The 24612-nt window shown below is 33.8% G+C and overlaps 1 protein-coding gene across 1 annotated transcript; it reads left to right on the top strand.

Moving 5' to 3' along the window:
• The first annotated feature begins 2230 nt into the window (after positions 1 to 2230).
• LOC142531322 (mediator of RNA polymerase II transcription subunit 6) lies at positions 2231 to 6092 on the top strand. The gene is made up of 5 exons (XM_075637418.1): positions 2231 to 2625; positions 3134 to 3308; positions 4412 to 4481; positions 4981 to 5090; positions 5616 to 6092. The coding sequence occupies exons 1-5, from the start codon at positions 2360 to 2362 to the stop codon at positions 5772 to 5774; spliced, it is 780 nt and encodes a 259-aa protein (XP_075493533.1). The 5' UTR covers positions 2231 to 2359; the 3' UTR covers positions 5775 to 6092.
• Positions 6093 to 24612: the final 18520 nt, after the last annotated feature.

A 24612-nucleotide genomic window follows, 5' to 3' on the forward strand; every position in this document is an offset into this window, starting at 1 on the left:
TCATGTTTGCCTACCAGAAAAACTCTTCAGTGTAGCCGAGTGGACGTACCCGAATGGTCTCCATTTTGCCTTCATGAACCAGAAACTAACTTTCATGCGCCGGTTTCGTGCCTTTTTGCAAGAAATTTTTGGTGTCTTACATCTATTAGCAGTAAATTTGCATCATTGACATCAGTTGTGGAGTGGTGGAATTTTATTCTCCAACGTGAGCATAAAAAAAATAATGATGCTCAGCACCTACGTTTACAAAAGACAACAGGGAGGTGTGATGGAAAAGCCTCCAGAAAAGCTTTTGAAATGCAATATGGATGCAGCGGTTTTCGAAGGTTCTCCTCACATTTGCTATGGCTGCATCTTAAGAAACTCTCTTGGCATAGTCGTTGCTGAAATGCATGGTAAACTGATTGACAGTTTCTCTCCAACTTTAGAAGCTCTCGATTGGCTAAAGATCTTATGTTTGCAGCATATCATTGTCAAATCCCATACTCTTCTGGTTATAATTATTAAACAATTAGTTATCTTGATCATATATTATATCATTCATTTTCTTTTTATTTTTACATTTGAAATAATAAATTTTAATTCAAATCGATTTAACAAGTAACTGTAACTGTTAAAAAGCATACTTGAAAGTTGAAACCTCTAGTAATAAAAACTATGGGTGACAATGAGTCGGATTTAGGTAGGATTCTATATCCTCCGTCGTAATCCCCATTTATTATATTAATCTTCATCCTCATCCCCATCGAGTACAATTTCATCATCGTCTTCGTATTCGTCGGGAAGACAGGATATACATACCTTACTAAAATATCATATTACCACATATATTTGCATTTTTCACGAGTGGGTGTCATGTGAGACCGTCTCATGGATCTTAATCTGTGAGACGGGTCAACCCTACCCATTTCCACAATAAAAAATAATACTTTTAGCATAAAAAGTAATACTTTTTCATGGATAACCCAAATAAGAGATCCGTCTCACAAATACGACCCGTGAGACCGTCTCACACAAGCTTTTGCCTTTCACAAATTTGAATTATTTCGAATAAGCTATGAATATTTAATAATTGTAGAAAACAATAAAGAAAAATATATAAAAATTAGTAAATTAAAGATTATAGAAAAATAAAAAAATTAGAAACAATTTATCATAATATCATTATCAAACAAAAATATCATAAAATTTATATTAATAATTTTTTTCATTTCATCTAACGAATATCATTCATCAAAAACATCAGGGGTGATCACAATGTGGTTTTGCTGTTTTTTTTTTTAAAAAATTCAAACTAAATTGTCATATATAGTCAATTAGTGTTTTTAAAAAATAATCGTGGTTTTACATGTAGAATTAGTTTTACGGTTTCAGGCGGTTGCATTTGGTTTACTGTTTTTTAATGAAAAATATTAAAACATATATTCAAATTGATTCAAAAACAATAACAATGTAATACCTTTCAAATATAAAATATAAATCAAATCGTACGAAGATAAAACTAGATAAAACAATAATAAAGATTCAAAACTAAGTTAACAAGTGAACAACACAACACACTCATAACAAAAATGACATTTACAGTATTTTGTCATTTTTTTACTTTCAAACTTCAAACAAAATATTTGGAGTAAAAGAAATAAATACTTTAATAAAAGATTAATACTAAAAATAATTAAGAAGAATATGAGTTTTCTTTGTATGAATAATGATTTTGAAAAGAGTTGAGATATAATGAATGACTACTTCTTTAATTGAATATGCTGTTTATAATTATTATAATCATGTGTCAAATATTATGGCAGGCGGTTTAAGCGTGACAGTTCGATGCATTCACAAGTCACGTATGCGATGTTGTTTATGATCACTATTTTTAATCACAGTTTTTATAAAATCTTTAAAAAAAACGGTGCGGTGCAATTCAATTTGAGCGGTTAATGAAAAACTTTGATCAACCTAAAAAGCATATTAGAAATAAAACTATAGTCGAAAAATCATATATATATAAATATATATATATTATTTTAATCAGATATTCAGGCTGGTTATGTGTATAATTCTTTAATATTCGCCTCCATCTCATAAGTCATACCCGATTATCTATTTATTTAATTGGATAAAAAAATCCCCTTGATCCCTCCTCCGTTATGTGAATATCACACTTTCTGTCGAGTTTCGAGGAAATTGTCAAACCTAATAGAAACAATATTGAAACAATTTGATTTCAATTTTACTTTTTATTGGAATCGAGATCGTTGGTAGTATGCATTGTTTGAGGAAAAAAAATCAAATTGGTTCTAGAAAAAAGGAAATAACAAAATAAAATTAAACAAAATCAGATTGGTCAGGCAATACAGTGATGGCCACTACACCGATGGCTCCCCCGCCGCTGGCGGTGAACCCTAATTCTGATGGTCTCATGACACCATCGTCGGCGGCTCCAGCTCCTCCCGGAACGGACATGACCGGAATCTGCTTTCGCGATCAGCTGTGGCTCAACACGTATCCACTCGATCGAAACATAGTTTTCGATTACTTCGCACTATCGCCGTTTTACGATTATTCTTCCAACAATGAGCAGCTTCGCTTACGCTCTATCCACCCTCTCGACATATCTCAACTCTCGTAAGCTACGTTTCGTGGTCAAGCAAATTTTACTCCTATTTGAGTGTTGAGTTTCATTGTAATCAAGTATTTAAATGTGATTTATTTTCTTGTCGTATAAAAAATTAGCCCACGTATAATGAGAGAATATAGCGTCTAAATTAAAATTGCAATGGAACTATGTGTAATTTATGAGTTTTATGCTAAATACGCAACCTCTAAGTACAGAACTAGAGCACAAATCTCAGTTCCCTGGAGATATCTATATCATAATTCATATTTCATGGGTATTTGTCCTATTTTTTTGGTACTTTTTTTGTTTTATCTATATTCGGAGCATAATTGCCAATTGCATAGTGGTACTATTTTCAACATTGATCACCCTAAAGTTAGTGAGATTTGGAAAAGGTCAATGATGATCATCAATGTGGAAGAAGGATTTAAGCTGAAATTTTCCATATTACAGTTTGTTAGTTGTCCATGATGGCTTGAAGGATTGTGTTGTGATCGTGTATCTTTTTGTGTGAAGGAAGATGACGGGGACTGAGTACACGCTGAGTGAAGTTTTGGAGCCTAATTTGTTTGTCATTAGAAAGCAAAAGCGCGATGGTCCAGAGAAAGTGACGCCTATGCTAACTTATTACATCTTGGATGGATCAATATACCAAGCACCCCAGCTTTGCAATGTCTTTGCATCTCGAGTGGTCAGTATCTTTTCCGCTATTAATTTGGTGAACAAAAGTAAATGTTATGCTGTTAAGTACTATTTTTGTCATTTTAACATCAAAGCTTAATCTTCAATTTCATCATATCTGCGATATATGTTTTGTCTAGGGTCCTAGATAATTAAGTTGAAAAGCACTATGTAGAAATCACTGCTGCTTTAAGATGATATCTTTTTAATTACATATCAATCACAGGTTATTCCTGTGTTTTCCTACCGTTTGGATTCGCTTTGGAGCCATTTTGATGTTGGTCTTCAATTAAGTCTCGATGTTGTTGGATGGGGAGAAGTTTCCAAGTCTAGATATAGTTTTTTTTTATTATTCTTTTTTGGGGGGTGTTTGGTGTTTTGTTTTGTTCTCCAACTGAAGGTTTATTCCTCAATCTTGCTCTCTTACACTTTCCGTGCTTGACGTGTCTCTGAGCTGCATCAAATGCATACTGTCGTTGATTCAAAGTTTTATATCTGTTAAAGCTTTTTTCTTTGCTCTTTTTTGGTTTTCTATAAGAACCACCAACCCCGTCATTTTGTTGTTGATTTTAGTAAAGTTTCTGGAAGTTCACCTGATGATATCCGAGCACCCTTTTATGATCCTTCTTGACAGTTGATCCCCTTTCCCTAAAGCCCCACATGCTAAGTTTCTGCTGTTTAACGGTGCATTTTTTTGTCTTTGTAGACGAAATTTCTTTTTTTGATTGCCTAGTTTTTCTTTCATTTAGTTTATTCACCCCCACTTTGTGTGCGTTTGTATTAAATATTTGTGTCAAGAAGATTTTTTGTGTTAGATTGTCATATGTATTCAATATTTTTGTAAAAATAGGGTTTTTGTTATTGAATTGTTGCAAGGATGGGCATTGCCAATATAAGTAAAATCTTGTAGGATTGGTTTGGGAAGTGAATTGACAAGCTTGTTAAAACCGAGGTCCAAGATACACTTTTAATCATAATAGTATAGATTGCATTGGATGGAAAATCCTTACAGTAGACTTTAGATATCAGGTATATGTGATGTGCCATGTGCTTAAGAATTATTTAATATTCAATTGCTGCCCATATTAGACTAACCTTTATGTGTTTTGATAGGGACGCGCGTTGTACCATATATCAAAGGCTTTTACCACTGCAGCCTCAAAGTTGGAAAAAATTGGTTATGGTAACTTAAAAAATGAACATTCTACATTTTGCTTACCAAATGACACATTTTTGCTTGTTATCGCTCAGCCATGAAATGAGATTTAAGGAACTGCGTGGGGAGTTTTATATATCTAGATTGTATTGTGAAAATACCATCATTGTTAGAATGTACACGTGGTGGAAAATTGAAAAATCAAGCAAATTAATTTTTCTCTATTTTTATGATGTTTCATTGGCTGTTGCATAAAAAAGTGGCGCTCCAATGTGTGGCATAGGATTTTGAACGTTTCATCGCATCTTTACACTCGCTATATTTATAACTTATCAGACAAGTTGATGTTATGGCATAACAATTGATTTTTATTCAGAAGTACATCTGATTAAACATAGCACAAGCTTCCATAAGTTTGACTCCATCCTTTCAATGGCGCTTCTTGGATTTTTCAACTGCTTGATTTTGTCTCAGTACTCATAGTGTCCACTTTTTTTATTTTTTCGTTCGATCATTTCGGATGCAGTTGATACTGAAGTTGAGACTACATCCTCTGAATCAAAGACTGCTAAAGAGACCATTGACTTTAAGGAGCTGAAGCGGCTAGACCATATTCTTGCATCACTTCAACGCAAGGTATCTTGAATATCTGAAAAGAAACTATGTGATTTGATCTGCACCCACATTATTTTCAGATAGAATTCATGAAGGTAAACCAAGAGCTTGGGGAACTTGTTATGTCATTACCATTCATATTGTCAATTTCTTCTCATGGTGTTACGCTAGATGATGAACTGCTCATAATATTAGTTCTCTCGAGAGATGTTTTTACTACTTGGAAGGAAATAGACTGCTTGTCATGTAACCTCGGATCGGTTGCATTTCTAAACAATTCTCGTCAATGCTGCAATATTAACTGGCTCGATTTTCTTTTTATATTTTTTGCTTCAGTCTTCCAAAAATTGAATTATTCAAATACACTGAAATGTTCCCCTCAAAACTCTTGGGTCCGCCACCCAAGTTCATCCCACCCTTCGAGCACTTGGATGGAACATGAGAAAACATTCATCTAGCAGTCATCTCAAATCCAAGAAAGATGACTGGGAATTATATTTCGTTGTGTTTTTGTTCTAAGACTTGTTGCTGTTAAATCATTTGCAGTTGCCACCTGCGCCTCCGCCGCCTCCTTTCCCTGAAGGCTATATTCCTCCAACCACAGAAGGGCAGAAAACACCAGACAACCAGCAAGCAGAGCCACAAATGACAGTTGATCCCATCATCGATCAAGGCCCATCGAAAAGAATGAAACTCGGACAATAGCATTAGCTTCCCTTCATCTTGAACCATAATCAGGAATAATCAACAATTTCACAAAGAACAATCCGAGCTCTAGCCTTCTCGAGATAGTTTCTTATTTATCATGACCACTTCCCCCTCTACGCTCACACCTTTCATGAACATATAATTGCCGTTGTATGTGACCGTATGCCCTGCCGTCTCAGTTATATATAGTTTAGGCAATGAATTACAAAACATGTTATAATTTCACGTAATTTTACATTTGCTGATCTGTATACCCGTGTTGTAAATATGCAAAATTTGTCCTTCATTTGCATTCACAACATTTGACGTATTTCATTCTCGTGCATTCGTTTTGCCAAACTAGAAACTTAACCGCATTAGGAGGGAAAAAAAAAAACCCATCAAATATTGTGGATTCATAGGGATGTAATCGAGTTGAGGCGAGCCGAATTCTTGAATGTTTGAGCTTGATTCGTTTATAATCGAGCCGAGCTCGAGCTTTATTTAACGAATATATGCATGGCTCACGAGCTTATTCAAGCCTTTATCGAGCCTAAACAAGCTTAATAAATATGAATTATACATTTAAATTTTCATTAAATTAATTAAAAAGTAAATTATATATTTAAAAAAAATTATATTATTCTTATTAAAATTTGTAAATTTATTATAATAAATAAATTGAATATATTTTTCTATATATTTCATAAATAATATGCAAAATCAATAAATCAAATATCAAAACTATTATTTTTTCATCTAAAAGATTACTCGTGAACTTACCAACGAACATGTTCACGAGCTAACGAGCCGAATACTGTAAAGCTTGAATTTGGTTTGTTTATCTTAACGAGCCTCATTAAACGAGCTCAAACGAGTTTTTATCGTATCGAGCTTCGAATAGCTCACAAACGGTTTGGTTCGTTTACATCCCTATGAATTCATTCCAAATATTCAAGTGTTGAATTAGTCAAAGCACGGTTTAGTTTTAAAGAAGGGGGTTTGAGGGTAATTGATTAGGTAACTTCTAGGTGGTTATTTCTCAACATTTTTTCCATATAACTTGTGTTCTGTAATCTTGAAAATTGAAATCATAAGTTTTAGAGACTTCAACGAGTGTTTAAGGAGCGAGATGATCAAAAATTAAACTTAAAGATCGCAAGTATAACTCTTGTAATGGAAAACTTGTTTTTCTATGTTCTTCAATAAATTTTCCGTGCCTGCGCTGTCACGCGGAGTCTGCTCTGATACAAAAACAAGAATATATGCGTAGTAATTGCTGTCCATTTATGCCTTCTTCACACCTAATCGACTGTCTTGCCTCAGCACATTAAATAGACAAACCAATGACTACCGTTTCCCGATGGGAGCATGCAATGACTTAATACATATAGACCTCTTTAATTGACCACAATATTTATGTGGCTATTATTAAATTTTCTTATTTTTTTTACATTTTGCTTATTTCCACCGACTTTATTAGGATACGTTACAATCAAACCATATGCATTAATAACATTCAAAAAAAAAAAAAAACCATATGCATTAAAAATTGAAAACTGACGATGGATTAGTTTGCGCTAGAACATTGATTGCTATATATACACCTTGCATCCCATTTCATTTGAAATCAAACTGAATCGAACAGAACTGAACTGATCCAATATAGGATATGTTATCTTTTATATTCAAAGGGATACAGATTTGAGACCTTGCATGAAGTGAATTGGAAATTGAGCTCCTTATTGTAAATCATATCAAAAAGTGACTAAATGAAATTCAATAGTTACATACAACATACCAGTTGTTGGTTCATTCATTGCATATGATCATTGTCCACTCCTGGTCTATCTACGTTGGAGTGCAAAAGCGTCGGGGGAGCCAGATTGGGTATATATCCTGGTAATCAATGTTGGTTTGCCTTGTGTCTACTCAAGTCGGGGATGGCTAACTTGTGAAATTTTTCGCGCTAGCGATTATGGTGTATTTCACCTTAATACTGATTAAATTTTGAACAATATTAGGATAGGCTTTAGGAGCCTTGTCACATTGGTAGATCATGAGTCCAAATCTACGAGGCTATTGATATTTGCATGATGTTACGTAACAACTAATGTATATATAAAATATTTTTTAACAAACGTAATAAACGTAACTTGTATTTTTTAAGCAAAAGAAAAAGGGAAAAAAAGCAGCATTATATACTTCATAGTTTCGAGGGAACGTCTGCCCTGAGCACATAAAAATATAGTTTCAAAAAATATATAGCATATGAACTTGGTAACATTAAAAATTATCATATGATCAGAATGTATTAAAAATAATTAAAATATCTATTTGATTAGGTCTCTTGTGAGACGGTCTCACGAATCTTTATCTGTGAGACGGGTCAATTCTACCGATATTTACAATAAAAAGTAATACTCTTAGCATAAAAAGTAATACTTTTTCATGAATAACCAAAATAATAGATCCGTCTCACAAAATACGACTCGTGATACCGTCTCACACAACTTTTTTCCATATATTTAGACAAAGTATTAGTAAATCCTGAGCCTAAATGATGCATGGGGGCCTGCAAAAATCCTAGAGTATATATGTATGCCCTCTATTAGAAGGAAAGCAATTCATATCAACATTTTAAATGGTGCCACTCATCAAGGTTAAAGAAAAAATTATCACAAGTTAAATATAAGCCAGGCAATTAAAAAATTGGTAGATGAACACAATAAATTTATGATTAAATTTCAACATCTCAAAAACGACAGTATCATTAGTCATTTTCCTTATTTTGCGGCTAATCAATGGCCATGGTTATTTTGGGAAATAATTTCAAGAAGTTTAGAAAACAATATAAAAATTCTTTGAAAAACTGTCAACATTGTGTTGTACGTGGGTTATATAAATATATATATATATATATATATAATTAATTTTTTAAAAAAATCATAATGTGGATAGTGGAGTTTTTCCATTATTGGCAGATGATGCAAAATATTTTGGGGGATTTTGGGGGACATGAACATGAATCATACATTACACATCGCTAAAAGTGATTTCAATAACCATCCCGATACTTCTACGTACAACAATTTTCATGATTCAGAATCATATATTCCACGGGTTAATTAAGGATTCAGCAATATATATTTGGAGTATCGAGGGGACATATTGTTAGAGCAGATGTTTTGTAAGCTAACTGTTGGTTAAGAAATTTATTGACTCAGTTATAATAAACAATATTTATTTTAATATAATTTATATTTCATGGTTTCGTTTTATTTTATCTGTATCCTCATACAATCAACATAGATAAAGACTTTGATTACACTTTAATAGAAATGAATTGTAATTCAATCTTGAAACTCATTTGTAAATACTGTATATTCTAAATTCGTTCCTAATCGATTCAGCCGCCAAAAAACAAGGATAAATACCACTTGAGCTTGAGACTAGCATATGTGATGTTGTGTACCGTATTTCATGGTAAGGACATAAAGATGTCCGATCATGCAGATGGATAATCATATAATGATTGTACCGAACAACCATCAATCAGACTTTCCAAGTGGTTATCGTTAATCGAGAGAAAAATTCTGTGGTTATGATTGTACATCATTAGCCCTTACGATCTGGGACAACACTGAGGCTCTGCATACTAGAATTGTGTTTTGATTCATTTACCGACTCCGCGAGGATTACAAGGTGGCGAGATTGGGTACAATTGTAACATGTGTACAAGCCAGTGCATTGTAGCCGAAAATTCATCGCTCACTTATGGATGTGGATATCCTATATGATCTAACGAAATAGTAGATCATAAAATCTCTGGATATAGTGTAAGATGTATATATGGATAAGGGTTCTCTAGTTGTGCATGCGATGACACTATGAATATTTCTTGAATATATCATATAGCTATCGAATCTAATATGCAATCATCGATGAACCAATGATTGTAGATTAAATAGTGATATATGAGATGATGGACTGTACTGTACATTAATCATAACCGATTAGTTCTTGCAGGCTCTATCAATGATACCTAGGGAATCATGGGGCGATGCTACTAGACGCTCTTACCACGATTCGATATGTTTAATCAAAAAATGATTTCTGACATTGTCATGATCAAATGTTGGTACATAAAATGATGCAAATTAGGGTAAACCCGAATAAAGGACAACATTCTGAATCACAAAGAGTTGCGACCCATGACTAGCCGTATCCCTAAACCATTGAGGGTCACACAAGTACTGGATATGTTGTTCCCGTTGAGACAATAAGTTTAAGGAGTTGAATTTATATCTTTGAATTTACTATCTCATAAATTTAAGGAGTTGAATTTATATAAAATTACGAGTTAGTAAATTCAAAGAGTTGAATTTATGATAATAAAAATTTGGAGAGAAGATAAATTCAAGGAGTTGATTCTATGAAAAATTGAGAGTTTAAAATATTAAATTCAAAGGTTGCGTCTATAAGAAATTAAATTAAATGTAATGATAGTATCTATAATGAGCTTGTAAGAGTACCAGTCCAAAATGCTAAATAGTTAAAGTTCTGAATGAATTTTGAAATATTAATTAATTAAACTAGTTGGACTAGTCAAATTAATTAACTAAGCCCATAAGTGTTTTATTTAGTTAAAGAACCCTAAACCTATAGTTGAATAAACTAGGTTAAGGACTCTTGATTTAAAAGGGCCACAATAACCCTAACATCCTCTCCATGTAATTTTCGAAAAATCTCCTCCAAAACCTCTCCAAAATTTCGGCCACCTCAAGAAATAATTTTAGGGTTTGAGCCTTTTTAGTTTTTTTTATGTCAACGATAAAATTCTTCTAAATTTTCTAGTGCAATTTAGAAGATGAGCAAACTTTCTAGTTGTGGACTTGATTGGAGAATTGAAGAAAAGCTTCAAGAAGTTCATTTGTGGAAAATAGTACAAGAGCTATCTCCGTCAATCTCGGAATAGTTGATGTCAAGTGATTTATTCATTAAAGATATTTTCATAAACATCCTATGAATGATTTTTTGTTTAAACCATACGAGTGTCCAAAGACATTATTTGAACGTCAAATTAAAATATTAAACTTTCGATGTGCTTTGAACACGAGAAAATTGATTCACATATATCCCTCATGTTGGCCGAATAAATCAATAGTTTGGGCCGAAAATGTTGGAGCGGTTTGGAATCCAATTGATGATGCAATTGATACGGAGGCTCGTTCTTTAGAAGATGTTGATAATAATCACGAGATTTTTAGGCATGACACTGAACTCGAGATGCCATATGACGAGTCTGGAGAAGAACATGATAATGACGAAGATGAGATAAATGATGATGGAGAAAAGAATATATGTGCATTTTCCGATTTGGTGAATCACACCGTTACACGTTACAAAGAAAAGTCGCACCATTTATACCAAAAACGTCTGATATGTCATTTATGCAAGCACATATGAAACCACACTAGCTCCCTAACTTGTAGGATTTCACTCGATTGATATCACGGAGTAGTTGCAAAACACAAGTCCGATTAACTCTCCTTGATAATCTGGAAATGTTATTCCTCTGATGATCATCAACACGACACATTGAATATATATAATTACTTTTACCTCCGATATATCATTATCAATAAGTGTAGATGCACAATTAATGAGCATGTAAAGAGGCTGTAGAAAAATGACCGCCTTTAAAATGTGATGGTAGAGGCTAACATCTCAGTAGCTCGAGACATATATGTTGTTTATTCTTTCACTATAGCGAATAATATAATTCAATCACCGACTCACCATCAATTTTCAGGCCCCAAATAAGTGAAATATCTTATAAGGTAATTGTAGCTTCATCACATCTAAATTTGTGGAGTGCAATAATTGTTCATACCGAATAGAGCAATCGAAACGTGGTGTTTGAGTTGCACCGCTACCATCAGCCATAGTTTTTGGTAAGGCGGTAAACATTTGGTCCTACAATTGGTATAAGAGACAATGTCACAAGTTTGATTATCAATAATTGCAAGAAGTTTGAATTATTTGGAGGGAGATTTTTCGGTGCAATAATTGTACATACCGAATAGAACAATCAAAACATGGTGTTTGAAGATTTAAATTGAACCGTTAACATCATCTATAACTTTTGGTAAAACGGAAAGCGTTTGGTCCTACAAAAGTGAAATGTATGTGTGTCATGAAGTCATCGTTAAACAAGAGCAGTAATAAGATTATTATCAAATACACGGAAGTCACATTGTAAAATACCATAGAACTCTATATGATTTAAATACGCCAACACACGATTATATATATTATTTCCAAGCTATAATATCCGATAAGTTTATCCGAATTATTAACTCATACAATATCATCAACATTTTCAAAAGAAACTGCTGATGAGACACGTCGCTTGTTAAATGCAGAACATTGGGATTTTCTGGACCTTGATTTGTGGCAATCATGTAACAAATAATACAAATCATAAATTAGTATTAAAAATATTAATATTTAGAAAAAAATAAGTATTGCTAATTATTTTACTAAACATAATAATAAACTTAATAATTATAATACGATCAATGACAAACACAATACTAAACACTTGATGTCTATAAAATGAAACACCAAACTCTTTCAAATTTGATTTCCATAAATAATGCTCTATCCTTCAAATCTTGCAAAATGAAAACTGAAACATGTGCAAATGTATGTATTTTACGTCTGAAGAATGAAATCGTCCAAATGAAACTAAATAAAATATATAAAAGTTGAAAACACATCGAATTTAATTCAACGCATGAAATATTTGCAACTTGTGCGCTTTTGTTCCGTGAGGCACCGACCTGCACCGGACGCTGCAGCATATATCCGTCGCAACCATTGACGGGAGCTGCAATGCGTCCCCCATTGACCGTGGGGTTTTGTGGTAGTTATGCAAAGCTCCACCATCCACCTTATTTTTTTAAATATATTTTAAAAAAATAATTAGAAAAAAACCTGTTTGCGGGTTTATCGATAGAGTGATAACATAACATCATAAATATTATCGATATCTGATATTATGTAAGTAATATTTAGTATCACATCAACACTTCAGTGACATAGAATCAAAAGAAAAAAAACCACTAAGATCAAATTTTGAGTAGACCAATTTTTTTAAAAAAAATATATACCAACTTAGGAAATGAGACAAATATCCGAAATGGGTATCATTCATCTACATATAATTAAACATGTTTTACTCAATTATTTATATAAAATAATATATTAAAATTCAAATCACCCTGTTGAGAACCGTTAAACAACCAAAAATTTATCATAGTTAATTGAATAAAAAATCTTATTATATAATAAAATAATTATAATAATTAATATTTAAGATTGTCAACTCCAGACTATTTTATTTAAAACCTGATATTCGAAATTGTTTTCTGAATTTCTTAATTAAATTCTTGAACAAACGAGAATAATAAGAAAATATACAACAATAAACATAATTTTTGAAGTATAAATATATAATAAAATTAGTTTAAAATAACTCTAAAAACAAAAAGTGAAATGAATACATGATGAAATTGAGCTATCCAATGCATATGCGGTGCATGCGACGAATCACTCTCATTTTAAAATATTACAATTTAGATCACAAGTAATAAAGAATTTGATATATTATACGGAGCTAGGATTTTTATGTTGGGGTATTAAAAAAAATTGAAAATAGAGATATAATAATTATCAATAGAAATAAATAATATTTTACTCATATCATAAAGAAAAGCTGATTCTAATTAAAAAAAAAAACCTTAATTTCATATAACTAAAATTAAAAAAATTAAACTTTGCTATTCATAATGAATTAATTTAAATTTAGAAGTAACTATGTCAAAGTTTCTCAATATTTAGTATACTAACCAACACTTAATCATCAAGGAAAAACAATTATTAACACATAAATTTAAAATTAGAAAATAATATGTAAAAAATATATATTAATATTATATGTACATTTTTATTATATTTAGATATTTAGTATTACGCTCGAGTTTTTTTTAATACAGTTTCAAACTAATCAGTAATTAAATTAATGATGAAAGTTTGAACAAAACATGTGTCATTGTACATTAAGGGCACCCACAATAGTGGGTATTGTGGGTGACATGTCATCCAAATATTTGACACCACCAAATATTCACAATTGTGACCTCTTGATTTGTGTGCAAAGTGAATAACCGGTTACAAATTTGTAACCGGTTATTCATATTTTTTTTTCATTTTTTAATATTTTTAATTAAACTTTCTAATTTTAATAATCATATAAATATTTGTTTAATATTCAAAAATATTCAGAAATATTTTTAATATTTTTTATAAAATTGTAAGTTATTTTATTTAAATGAAAATAAACTATTAATTAAAGTGACAGTGGAACCCATAAATATTTGATTTGTGAGATATTTGATTGTGAAATGTGAGATATTTGAGTAGTGAAATATTTGATTGATGATTTGTACTATGAGACCCACAAATATTTTGAGAAAATACATCTACTACTGTGGATGGCCTAATAACGAATCTATCCAAAATCCGTTTTCTATTTTATTACTTATAATCTCTGATTTACAATTTTAAAAGCTAAAACTTCACACTCTATTGTTATAATGAACAGTGAAATATTTAAATAAATTTAATTAATATAACCATGTTTTATTTTAATATATACATTCAAAATTTGATTATTGTACCGAGGGATGTAATCGAGCCGAGCCGAGCCGAACTCTTGAATGTTTGAGCTTGATTCGTTTATAATCGAGCCGAGCTCGAGCTTTATTTAACGAATATATGCATGGCTCACGAGCTTATTCAAGCCTTTATCGAGCCTAAACAAACTTAATAAATATGAATTATACATTTAAATTTTCATTAAATTAATTAAAAAATAAATTATATATTTAAAGAAAAATATATTATTATTATTAAAATTTGTAAATTTATTATAATAAATAAATTTAATATATTTTTCTATATATTTCATAAATAATATGCAAAATAATAAATCAAATATCAAAACTATTATTTTTTCATCTAAAAGATTACTCATGAACTTACCAATGAACATGTTCACGAGCTAACGAGCCGAATACTGTAAGGCTTGAGTTTGGTTTGTTTATCTTAACGAGCCTCATTAAACGAGCTTTTATCGAATCGAGCTTCGAATAGCTCACAAACGGTTTGATTCGTTTACATCCCTAATTGTACCTTACAAGAATTGTTTTTTATTTGTGAAATTGTCAAATTTTTTTTAAAAATGTTTTCAAATTCAAATAATATTATGTGATTTTCTATATGAAGTTGGTATTATTTTTATTATATATTATTATTAAGAATGTGACCATTATAGTAACTAAATTTGGTAAACTGGTATATGCTTATTACAAAAACAATCTTTATTTATAATTTATGCATATTTTAACACATACAAAACTCAAAAAATTGATAAAAACGTCCACGCAATCTTTAATCGATGAACAAAACTGTGAGAACCTGAAATTTCAGTATTACTTAGCAATTTGCAGCAGCTAGTAATAATTGCAGCAGCTAGTAATATTCAGCAGCAATGCTAAATTTCAGCAGAAGCTAACAATTCCAGCAGCAACTTAGATCTCAGAAGATGGTATTTTTCCAGCAGACAAAAATCCAGCAGACAAAATCCAGCAGCAGAAGAGTTCAGTAGCGAGATTCTAGCAGATAGCTACTGGTTCTGCTCAGGACTTGTAACTGAAGCATTTAACATGGAATAAAGGCTGTTAATGGCAGATTATGGTCATTAATTGGAAGGCTAACAGTCAGATTTTGGCCTATAAATAGCACCCTCAATCTCTGAATTGATGTTACCAAAATCTTGAGTTATCACATGAAATTAGAGCTAAGAGAGTGCATTTTTCGAAGCTGTAAAATCCAGTAGCGAGGCAAGCAGATTTCCAGACTTCAACCGAAAAACTCTAGCAAATTACTGTAAGTGAGCTTATGTATAAATATCTTGAAACCCGTTTGATGATTTCTGTTTTAAAGCAAAGTATATTCTTGATTTCTGATATCTGATTTTGAAGCACTGAAACCTAGTGAACTAATGGTAGGAATATATATTCTGAACATTACTGATTACTGATTACTGGCCTCACCCCTTAGAGGAGAGAACATATAGGGGACTGATATCAGTTTAGCCATGAAATTCACGAACGTGCTCAATGCTTACTTGTTAAATTCTGATTACTGAATACCGAACACTGATTTCCGATTACTGATTTCTGAATACTGATTTCTGTTCTGAAATAAAGAGTTTCTGTATATTATTGTATTACTGTTTCTGTTGAAAACGATTTCGAAATTGGGAGTTATTCTCGTCCCTGCTTACTGAGTGACAACCATATCACTCACCCACCAAATCCATCTCAGATAAGAACGATGAAGAAAAGTTAGAAGAAGAAGAGCAGATTCAATTTTGGGGCTGGTGATGAAGATCGTTGTTTTCAGTTTTGATTTATATTTTATATCTGCTGCATCTGTTCAGACATTGTATTTCTGGTTTTACATTTCCGCTGTAAAACATTATTAATTGAGTTTTATCAGACATTCAATATTCAGTATTATGAATAAAAGATTGGTTTCTAAATTCTGTACTTTTGAGGCTTGTTGTTTTCGAATGTGAATTTGAGAGCAACGTCGGTGTCAATCAACCCTCGTCCCGGGGCGTGACATTGAAGTGGTATCAGAGCGAACCAGGTTTCATAATCTGGGGAGGAGGAACTAGAAATAATAAGTTCTAATAGACTTCTGAAAATAAGTTCTGAAAACTACTGTAATAGACTACTGAAAATAAACTATTGTAATAGACTACTGAAATGCTATACTGACTACGTACAGTTAGGAAAATCAGTAGGGAAACAAATCAGAATACATTAGAGCTCTGAGTGTTTCAGTAGTATGTATAAAAAAAAAATTTCAGTAGACTTAAAACCATTAGCTCGAAATCAGAACCAGTAGCATCAGAGTTGCAGTAGATAGGGAATTCCAGCAGGCTCATGCAGTAGACCTTGCAAATGGCATGGAAGTTGAGGTGTTTTTCGCGCAAACTTCAAACGGCAATAACTTTTGATCAAGGAGGAATTTTTACTATTAAGAGTATGCGTTGGAAAGCTCTCGACGAGGAAAACCTAATCTAGAACCATTTAATCGTTCTAGCACCGCCGAAGAACCCCAAAATCCTTCGTTAAAAGAGTGATATCATCATTTCTGTAAAATTTTCCAATTTTTCGAAACTTTGAGGAATTTTCATTTCCAAACGGCTTAGCATTTTTACACCAAACTTGGTACCATTCATGTTCTGGATGTGAAGGATTTTTAGTAAATTTTTTCACGGAATTCTGAGACTGAAAAATTTTGAGCTATTTTCTTCCATTGAATGCATAGACAGTACTGATTTTGTTCATTCCAGTAATTGTCTATAACTCAACCTGTACTCTTGAGATCAATTCTGAACATTCACTCTCCTGTTTTGGATGAAGATTATGACTTATCAGAGTAGCTACATTAAGAGCTTAGAGAAGAAGAAGTACCTATAGATGTAGTGGAAAAAGAACAGTGATAATGGAGAGATGATAAGGTAGACTAGATTGGTATTATCATACGAAAAGAAAGAAATGTAATATTCTTTGGGAATGTACCAAGATAAGTTGAATCATATTGAGAATGTACCTATCTGATATAAGTTGACTTACATTTGTGGGAATTTACCTATCGAAGATAAGCTTCTGACTTAAGATGAATTGTCTGACTCGAGGATAATAAATTATTTATGAAAATATGAGATAAAGATTATATAAGCTTTGAAATTTAGATGTAGGAGTAAAATTTTTGTCAATAATTAATGGTATGTACATTAAATTTGGGATGCTAAGAGAAAGACATCCAATGAGACTTGTTTGTGTTAAAACATGCTGGACTCATAGTCTTGATTAAGGAAAGATTTAGTAAAAGAAGAATTGTCTGAGGATTTAGTTTCTTCCGTTCAAGGTTGAAAGAAATTTTAACTAAGTTATAATTCTTGGGACTTGAAGCAATCAGATGATAAGGAGTTATATTCTAAGATTCTATATTGATTTCAAGATTTGAGTTAGTAATCGTGTTAATTTTAAGATAGAATAAAATAAGTATGGATACACATATATTCAATGCCGATCTTATACAGTGTACTTTGGGAATGGATTGGTTAGCAAAGAATCATGCTTTAGTAGACTGTCATGGAAAGATGGTAACTACCCAAGCTCCACGCCAAGAGAAACTTTTATTTCATGGCAAGACAAAAGAACGAAAGACTCTTCTTTCTGCTTCTCAAACTTGGAAAGCCATGAAAAGTGGGGAAGAAGTTTATCTAGCTATGTTAAGCGAGGTAAAGAAAGAAACTACACTTACGCTAGAAGAGATTCCGGTAGTACAAGAATTCCCGGATGTATTTCCTGAAGAACTCCCTGGCGAACTTCCCGACCGCGAGATGGAATTTGAGATTAAATTAGTGCCCAATGCTGCACCAATCTCAAAAGCACCATACCGAATGGCTCCGGCAGAGTTGAAAGAACTCAAAGAGCAACTTCAAGAATTGTTGGATAAAAAGCAAATCCGACCAAGCGCATCCCCGTGGGGAGCTCCTGTCATATTTGTAAAGAAGAAGGACATAAGCATGAGGATGTGTATTGATTACAGAGAGCTGAATAAGATCACAATCAAAAACAAGTATCCGCTTCCAAGAATAGATGACTTGTTTGACCAACTCAAGGGAGCTACGGTCTTTTCCAAGCTCGACTTAAGGTCAGGCTACCACCAACTCAAGGTCAAGACAGACGATATTCCAAAGACAGCCTTCCGAACAAGGTATGATATTATGAGTTCATGGTAATGCCATTCGGATTAACCAACGCTCCAGCAGTATTCATGGATCTCATGAATAGGGTGTTCAAGCCATTTCTTGACAAGTTTGTTATGGTATTCATTGACGATATTCTGGTATATTCATCAAGGGAGGAAGACCACAAAGAACATCTTCGTCTCACCCTCCAGACGCTGAGAGAAAAGGAACTGTACGCCAAGTTCAAGAAATGCGGATTCTGGCTAGAGAGCGTCGCATTCTTGGGACACATAATATCAGCAGCAGGAGTATTTGTGGACCCTAAGAAAGTAGAGGCAATCTCAGATTGGCCTAGACCAAAGAATGTGACAGAAATTCGAAGCTTCTTGGGACTAGCAGGCTATTATCGAAAATTTGTTGAAGGATTCTCTTCAATAGCCATACCCCTCACCAAGCTCACACAGAAGAACTCTAAGTTTCAATGGAATGAAAAATGTGAGCAAAGCTTCGATACTTTGAAGAAGAAGCTTACATCCACGCCAGTGTTGGTATTGCCAACTGAAGGCAAAGACTTCACCATCTACAGTGATGCATCTAAAGAAGGTTTAGGATGTGTACTCATACAAGAGGGAAGGGTGATTGCCTACGCATCAAGGCAGTTGAAGCCGTATGAACAAAATTACCCAACGCATGACCTCGAACTAGCTGCAGTGGTATTCGCACTAAAGATTTGGAGACATTATTTTTATGGAGTCAAGTGTGAGATTTTCATCGATCACCAAAGTCTCAAATATTTGTTCACACAAAAGGAACTAAATATGAGACAAAGACGATGTATCGAACTCATGAAGGATTACAACTTGACAATAAGCTACCATCCAGGCAAAGCCAACAAGGTAGCAGATGCTTTAAGTCGAAAGAATATGAGTAAGGTGATCCTGACATCACTTTCAGCACAACCATGTGTTCGAGAGACAATCAAGATAAGTTAAGATAGAGATTCCGCTTTGGTGAAACTAAAAGAGCAAGTTAAAGAAGGAAAATCACCAGATTTCGAGACGGATAACTAAAGAATCTTGTGGATGAAAGGACGATTGTGCGTACTAGACATCGATAACCTTCGAAAAGAAGTAATGTCTGAGGCAGATAAGTCGAAATTTTCAGTCCATCCTGGCAGTACCAAGATGTACAGAGATTTGAAGAAACATTTTTGGTGGAGTGGAATGAAGAAAGACGTGGCAATATTTGTTTCCAAGTGTCACGTGTGCCAGCAAGTCAAGGCAGAGCACCAAAGACCTGGAGGACTTCTGCAACCTCTAGAAATTCCAGAATGAAAATGGGAGCATATTTCTATGGATTTCGTAGTGGGTTTACCAAAGACGAGACAAGGTCATGACAGAATATGGGTAATCGTAGATAGACTCACAAAATCTGCGCATTTCTTACATGTCCGCATGAATTATAATTTGGACAAGCTAGCCACCTTGTACATGAACGAGATCATGCGATTAAATGGAGTACCAGCTAGCATACTATCAGACAGAGATCCTAGATTTACATCTCGATTTTGGAAGAGCTTTCAACAAGATATGGGGACTAAGGTTACTCTTAGTACGACATATCACCCTCAGACCGATGGCCAAACAGAGAGGACAATTCAAACTCTAGAAGATATGCTGAGAGCATGTGCTCTAGATTTAAGTGGTAATTGGAGCGAACATCTGCCCTTAATTGAGTTCGCGTACAATAATAGTTACCACAGCAGTATTGAAATGTCACCATACGAAGCTCTGTATGGACGAAAGTGTCGATCGCCACTCTATTGGAACGAGGTAGGGGAAAAAACCATTGTTGGACCCGAAATGATCCAAGAAACAGTGGATAAAGTCGCTTTGATCAAGGAAAGATTAAAAGCTGCACAAGATCGACAGAAAAGCTGGGCTGATCAGAAAAGACGACCCGTGGAATTTGAAGTTGGAGAAAAGGCATATGTGAAAGTGTCACCCATGAAGGGTGTAATCCGATTCAATAAGGCTGGAAAACTGAATCCCAGATACGTCGGACCATTTGAAATTCTTGAAAAGGTGGGAACACTTGCTTATAGATTAGTACTTCCACCCGACATGTCAAGAATTCACAATGTATTCCACGTTTCGCAACTGAGGAGATATATTTCCGATCCTAGTCATATTCTTGAAGCTGGACCACTGTTGGTTGAGGGAAATTTAAATGAAGGACTGAAATATGAAGATATTCCAATCCGAATTGTGGATAACAAAGATCAAGTACTGAGGCGACGAACTATTCCATATGTCAAAGTACAATGGTCCAACCATACTGAAAGAGAAGCTACTTGGGAGTTGGAAGAAAAGATGCGAGCACAATACCCTTATCTCTTTGAAGATCATGTATAGCCAAGTTTCGAGGACGAAACTTCTCATAAGGAGGGAGGGATGTGAGAACCTGAAATTTCAGTATTACTTAGCAATTTGCAGCAGCTAGTAATAATTGCAGCATCTAGTAATATTCAGCAACAATGCTAAATTTCAGCAGAAGCTAACAATTCCAGCAGCAAGTTAGATTTCAGAAGATGATATTTTTCCAGCAGACAAAAATCCAGCAGACAAAATCCAGCAGCAGAAGAGTTCAGTAGCGAGATTCTAGCAGATAGCTACTGGTTCTGCTCAGGACTTGTAACTGAAGCATTTAACATGGAATAAAGGCTGTTAATGGCAGATTATGGTCATTAATTGGAAGGCTAACAGTCAGATTTTGGCCTATAAATAGCACTCTCAATCTCTGAATTGATGTTACCAAAATCTTGAGTTATCACTTGAAATTAGAGCTAAGAGAGTGCATTTTTCGAAGCTGTAAAATCCAGTAGCGAGGCAAGCAGATTTCCAGACTTCAACCGAAAAACTCTAGCAAATTACTGTAAGTGGGCTTATGTATAAATATCTTGAAACCCGTTTGATGATTTCTGTTTTAAAGCAAAGTATATTCTTGATTTCTGATATCTGATTTTGAAGTACTGAAACCTAGTGAACTAATGGTAGGAATATATATTCTGAACATTACTGATTACTGATTACTGGCCTCACCCCTTAGAGAAGAGAACATATATGGGACTGATATCAGTTTAGCCATGAAATTCACGAACGTGCTCAGTGCTTACTTGTTAAATTCTGATTACTGAATACCGAACACTGATTTTCGATTACTGATTTCTGAATACTGATTTATGTTCTGAAATAAAGAGTTTCTGTATATTATTGTATTACTGTTTCTGTTGAAAACGATTTCGAAATTGGGAGTTATTCTCGTCCCTGCTTACTGAGTGACAACCATATCACTCACCCACCAAACCCTTCTCAGATAAGAACGATGAAGAAAAGTTAGAAGAAGAAGAGCAGATTCAATTTTGGGGCTGGTGATGAAGATCGTTGTTTTCAGTTTTGATTTATATTTTATATCTGCTGCATCTGTTCAGACATTGTATTTTTGGTTTTACATTTCCGCTGTAAAACATTATTAATTGAGTTGTATCAGACATTCAATATTCAGTATTATGAATAAAAGACTGGCTTCTGAATTCTGTACTTTTGAGGCTTGTTGTTTTCGAATGTGAATTTGAGAGCAACGCCGGTGTCAACCAACCCCCGTCCCGGGGCGTGACAAAAACATTTTTGAACTAAGGCAAAAACTTATGTGAGACGGTCTCACGGGTCGTATTTTGTGAGACAGATCTCTTATTTGGGTCATCAATGAAAAATATTACTTTTTATGCTAAGAGTATTACTTGTGAATATCGGTATGGTTGACATGTCTCACAGATAAAGATTCGTGAGACCTTCAAAGACTAATATATAAAAGTTGTAGGTCACAGCTCATTCTCTTCAAGTCATCGACTGCTACAAGACTAATTTCGTCTCGTACAAAAAAAAAGTGGTGGATGTAGGTCAAGGATAGAATAGAATACATACACAATCTCTCCCGGTCTTTCTTTCCCTTTAATTATATATAGAAAATTTGTTTCTCTTGTACACTTTTTAAATATCCAAGTTTTAAATAAAATAATAAAATTTATTTATATCTTTTATGTAAATATAAAATTTGGCCGTATGCTTACTGGAAGTAGGTGCAACTCCAACCCTAAAACGGGAGGAAGGACCTTGTTTTGGTATGAACCACAGTCACATTAATAGGTAGAATCCTTCTCATCTAATGGTCGTCATACACATAGAGAGGTCCTCGCGGGCGTAACCAAGTTGGTATTCGGGTGGAAGACTTGGTCTAATAACCAAGGTTCAACTCGTGTGGGGAGCATTCCCCTTGGATAAAATGAACCTTCTACTCAAGACGTCGTTCGGTCACCGTGATTTACATCTTCTTCACAAAGCTTGAGGTGGCCGTGGAGGGGTGAGGGATTTCACCTTTTGGCCCAATCATACACGTAGAGAGTGTTTCCCCCCCGTAAAACATTGTCATCCCTATCAAACATGAAACATTTTCAGCCAACGTGCCGAGAAATGTCGGAAGGAGTCGTACCATGCAGCACAAATTAGTTGCTTACTGATTATACTCAGTTGTCATCTCCCAATATTCTAGCTTCCACCTCAAACTTCAAGCAAATACACCATATTAACCCAAAAATGAGCCGACAACATACATATCTCATCGAAGCCCACATTTAATGCCCTCTAATATATAGTATAAGATCGAACATACACCACTGTACCAAAAATGATAGCAGATAGCTACTCAAATTTTTACTGATAAACATCATGTTTCGATTACTTTTCAAGCCTGAGCAATCTCAAACATATAGTTTCCAAAATTCAAGATCAAACAAAGAATATCCTACCAACTCCTACTTGTTTACAAAAGTACTTTTTAGCTACGAAAGAAATTTGATGCTGCGCAATAAATTCAAGTGCTTGAAACTATCTTACAACCATTTAATTATCAACTCCTTGCAATAAATTTAAAAACACTTATATGTCTCTCTCCTTTTTTCCCCCTCTCAAGAAAGGGAATATTTCACCCTACCTCATGGGTACTGCCCCTGAGAAGATCAAAGGCCCAAATTTAACCACATATATGCGGGGTCCATCAAATTTTTTAAAATCAACGGCCCAGATCTTGTGGGGCACTGCCCCCATAGTTAGCATCGACAGAACCGAAAGAAAGCTAGATCTACCAAATCTTGTGCTTGAGAAATTAAGTCAATCACATGCTACCATTACTACCCATGGTGGCCGCAGCCCAGATGCATTTTCAGCATGCTCCCCAACTACTTTATTTGCTTCATATTATATATTATTGGATCATTATTTTATGTGTGACAACTAAGGAATTGAAGATAAATGTAACGTGTACGACCCAAGACTTCATTGTACAGTTATAGAAAGTGATTAATTGCATCCTTCAATTGAAAATTAAAAAGAAGTTAGATTTTGTTTGTTTAAATTTCATAAAAATCTAAGTTTTAGTTTGTCCTCAGACCCCCATATCTTGCGTCGTATAAAATTTTGGGTACGACCCTGCAGAGAAGTTCTTTAAACTTTGAGTAGGTTATCCAATCTTAACTACTTGATCGAGTCGAGTCGAGCTAGGGCGGTCATGTTCTTGATAAACTAGTCGTGTTTCAATGTAGCTAGCATGCACTAACCAAACTCAACTAAGCTTGCAAGCTGGGATATTGAGACTAACTTCATATATTTTCTTGTGCCAAATATATTAACCATATTCTTACAACTACATGTAGATCAGAAAATTTGTACTTGAAGAAATAGAAGATATATATGCATTTACTAGAGTGCAAAGCTTTTAATGTCTCAGAACCACTTCTTTAACAAATCATTAATGGCGATCCCAACGCTCAACTCCTTTATTCAACACCAAGGGCACTGAGCATCAAACTCCATGTGCATATAAACATCCTGCCTTAAA

This window comes from Primulina tabacum, chromosome 17 (genome assembly GCF_025594145.1).
Source record: "Primulina tabacum isolate GXHZ01 chromosome 17, ASM2559414v2, whole genome shotgun sequence".
Lineage (NCBI taxonomy): Eukaryota > Viridiplantae > Streptophyta > Magnoliopsida > Lamiales > Gesneriaceae > Primulina > Primulina tabacum.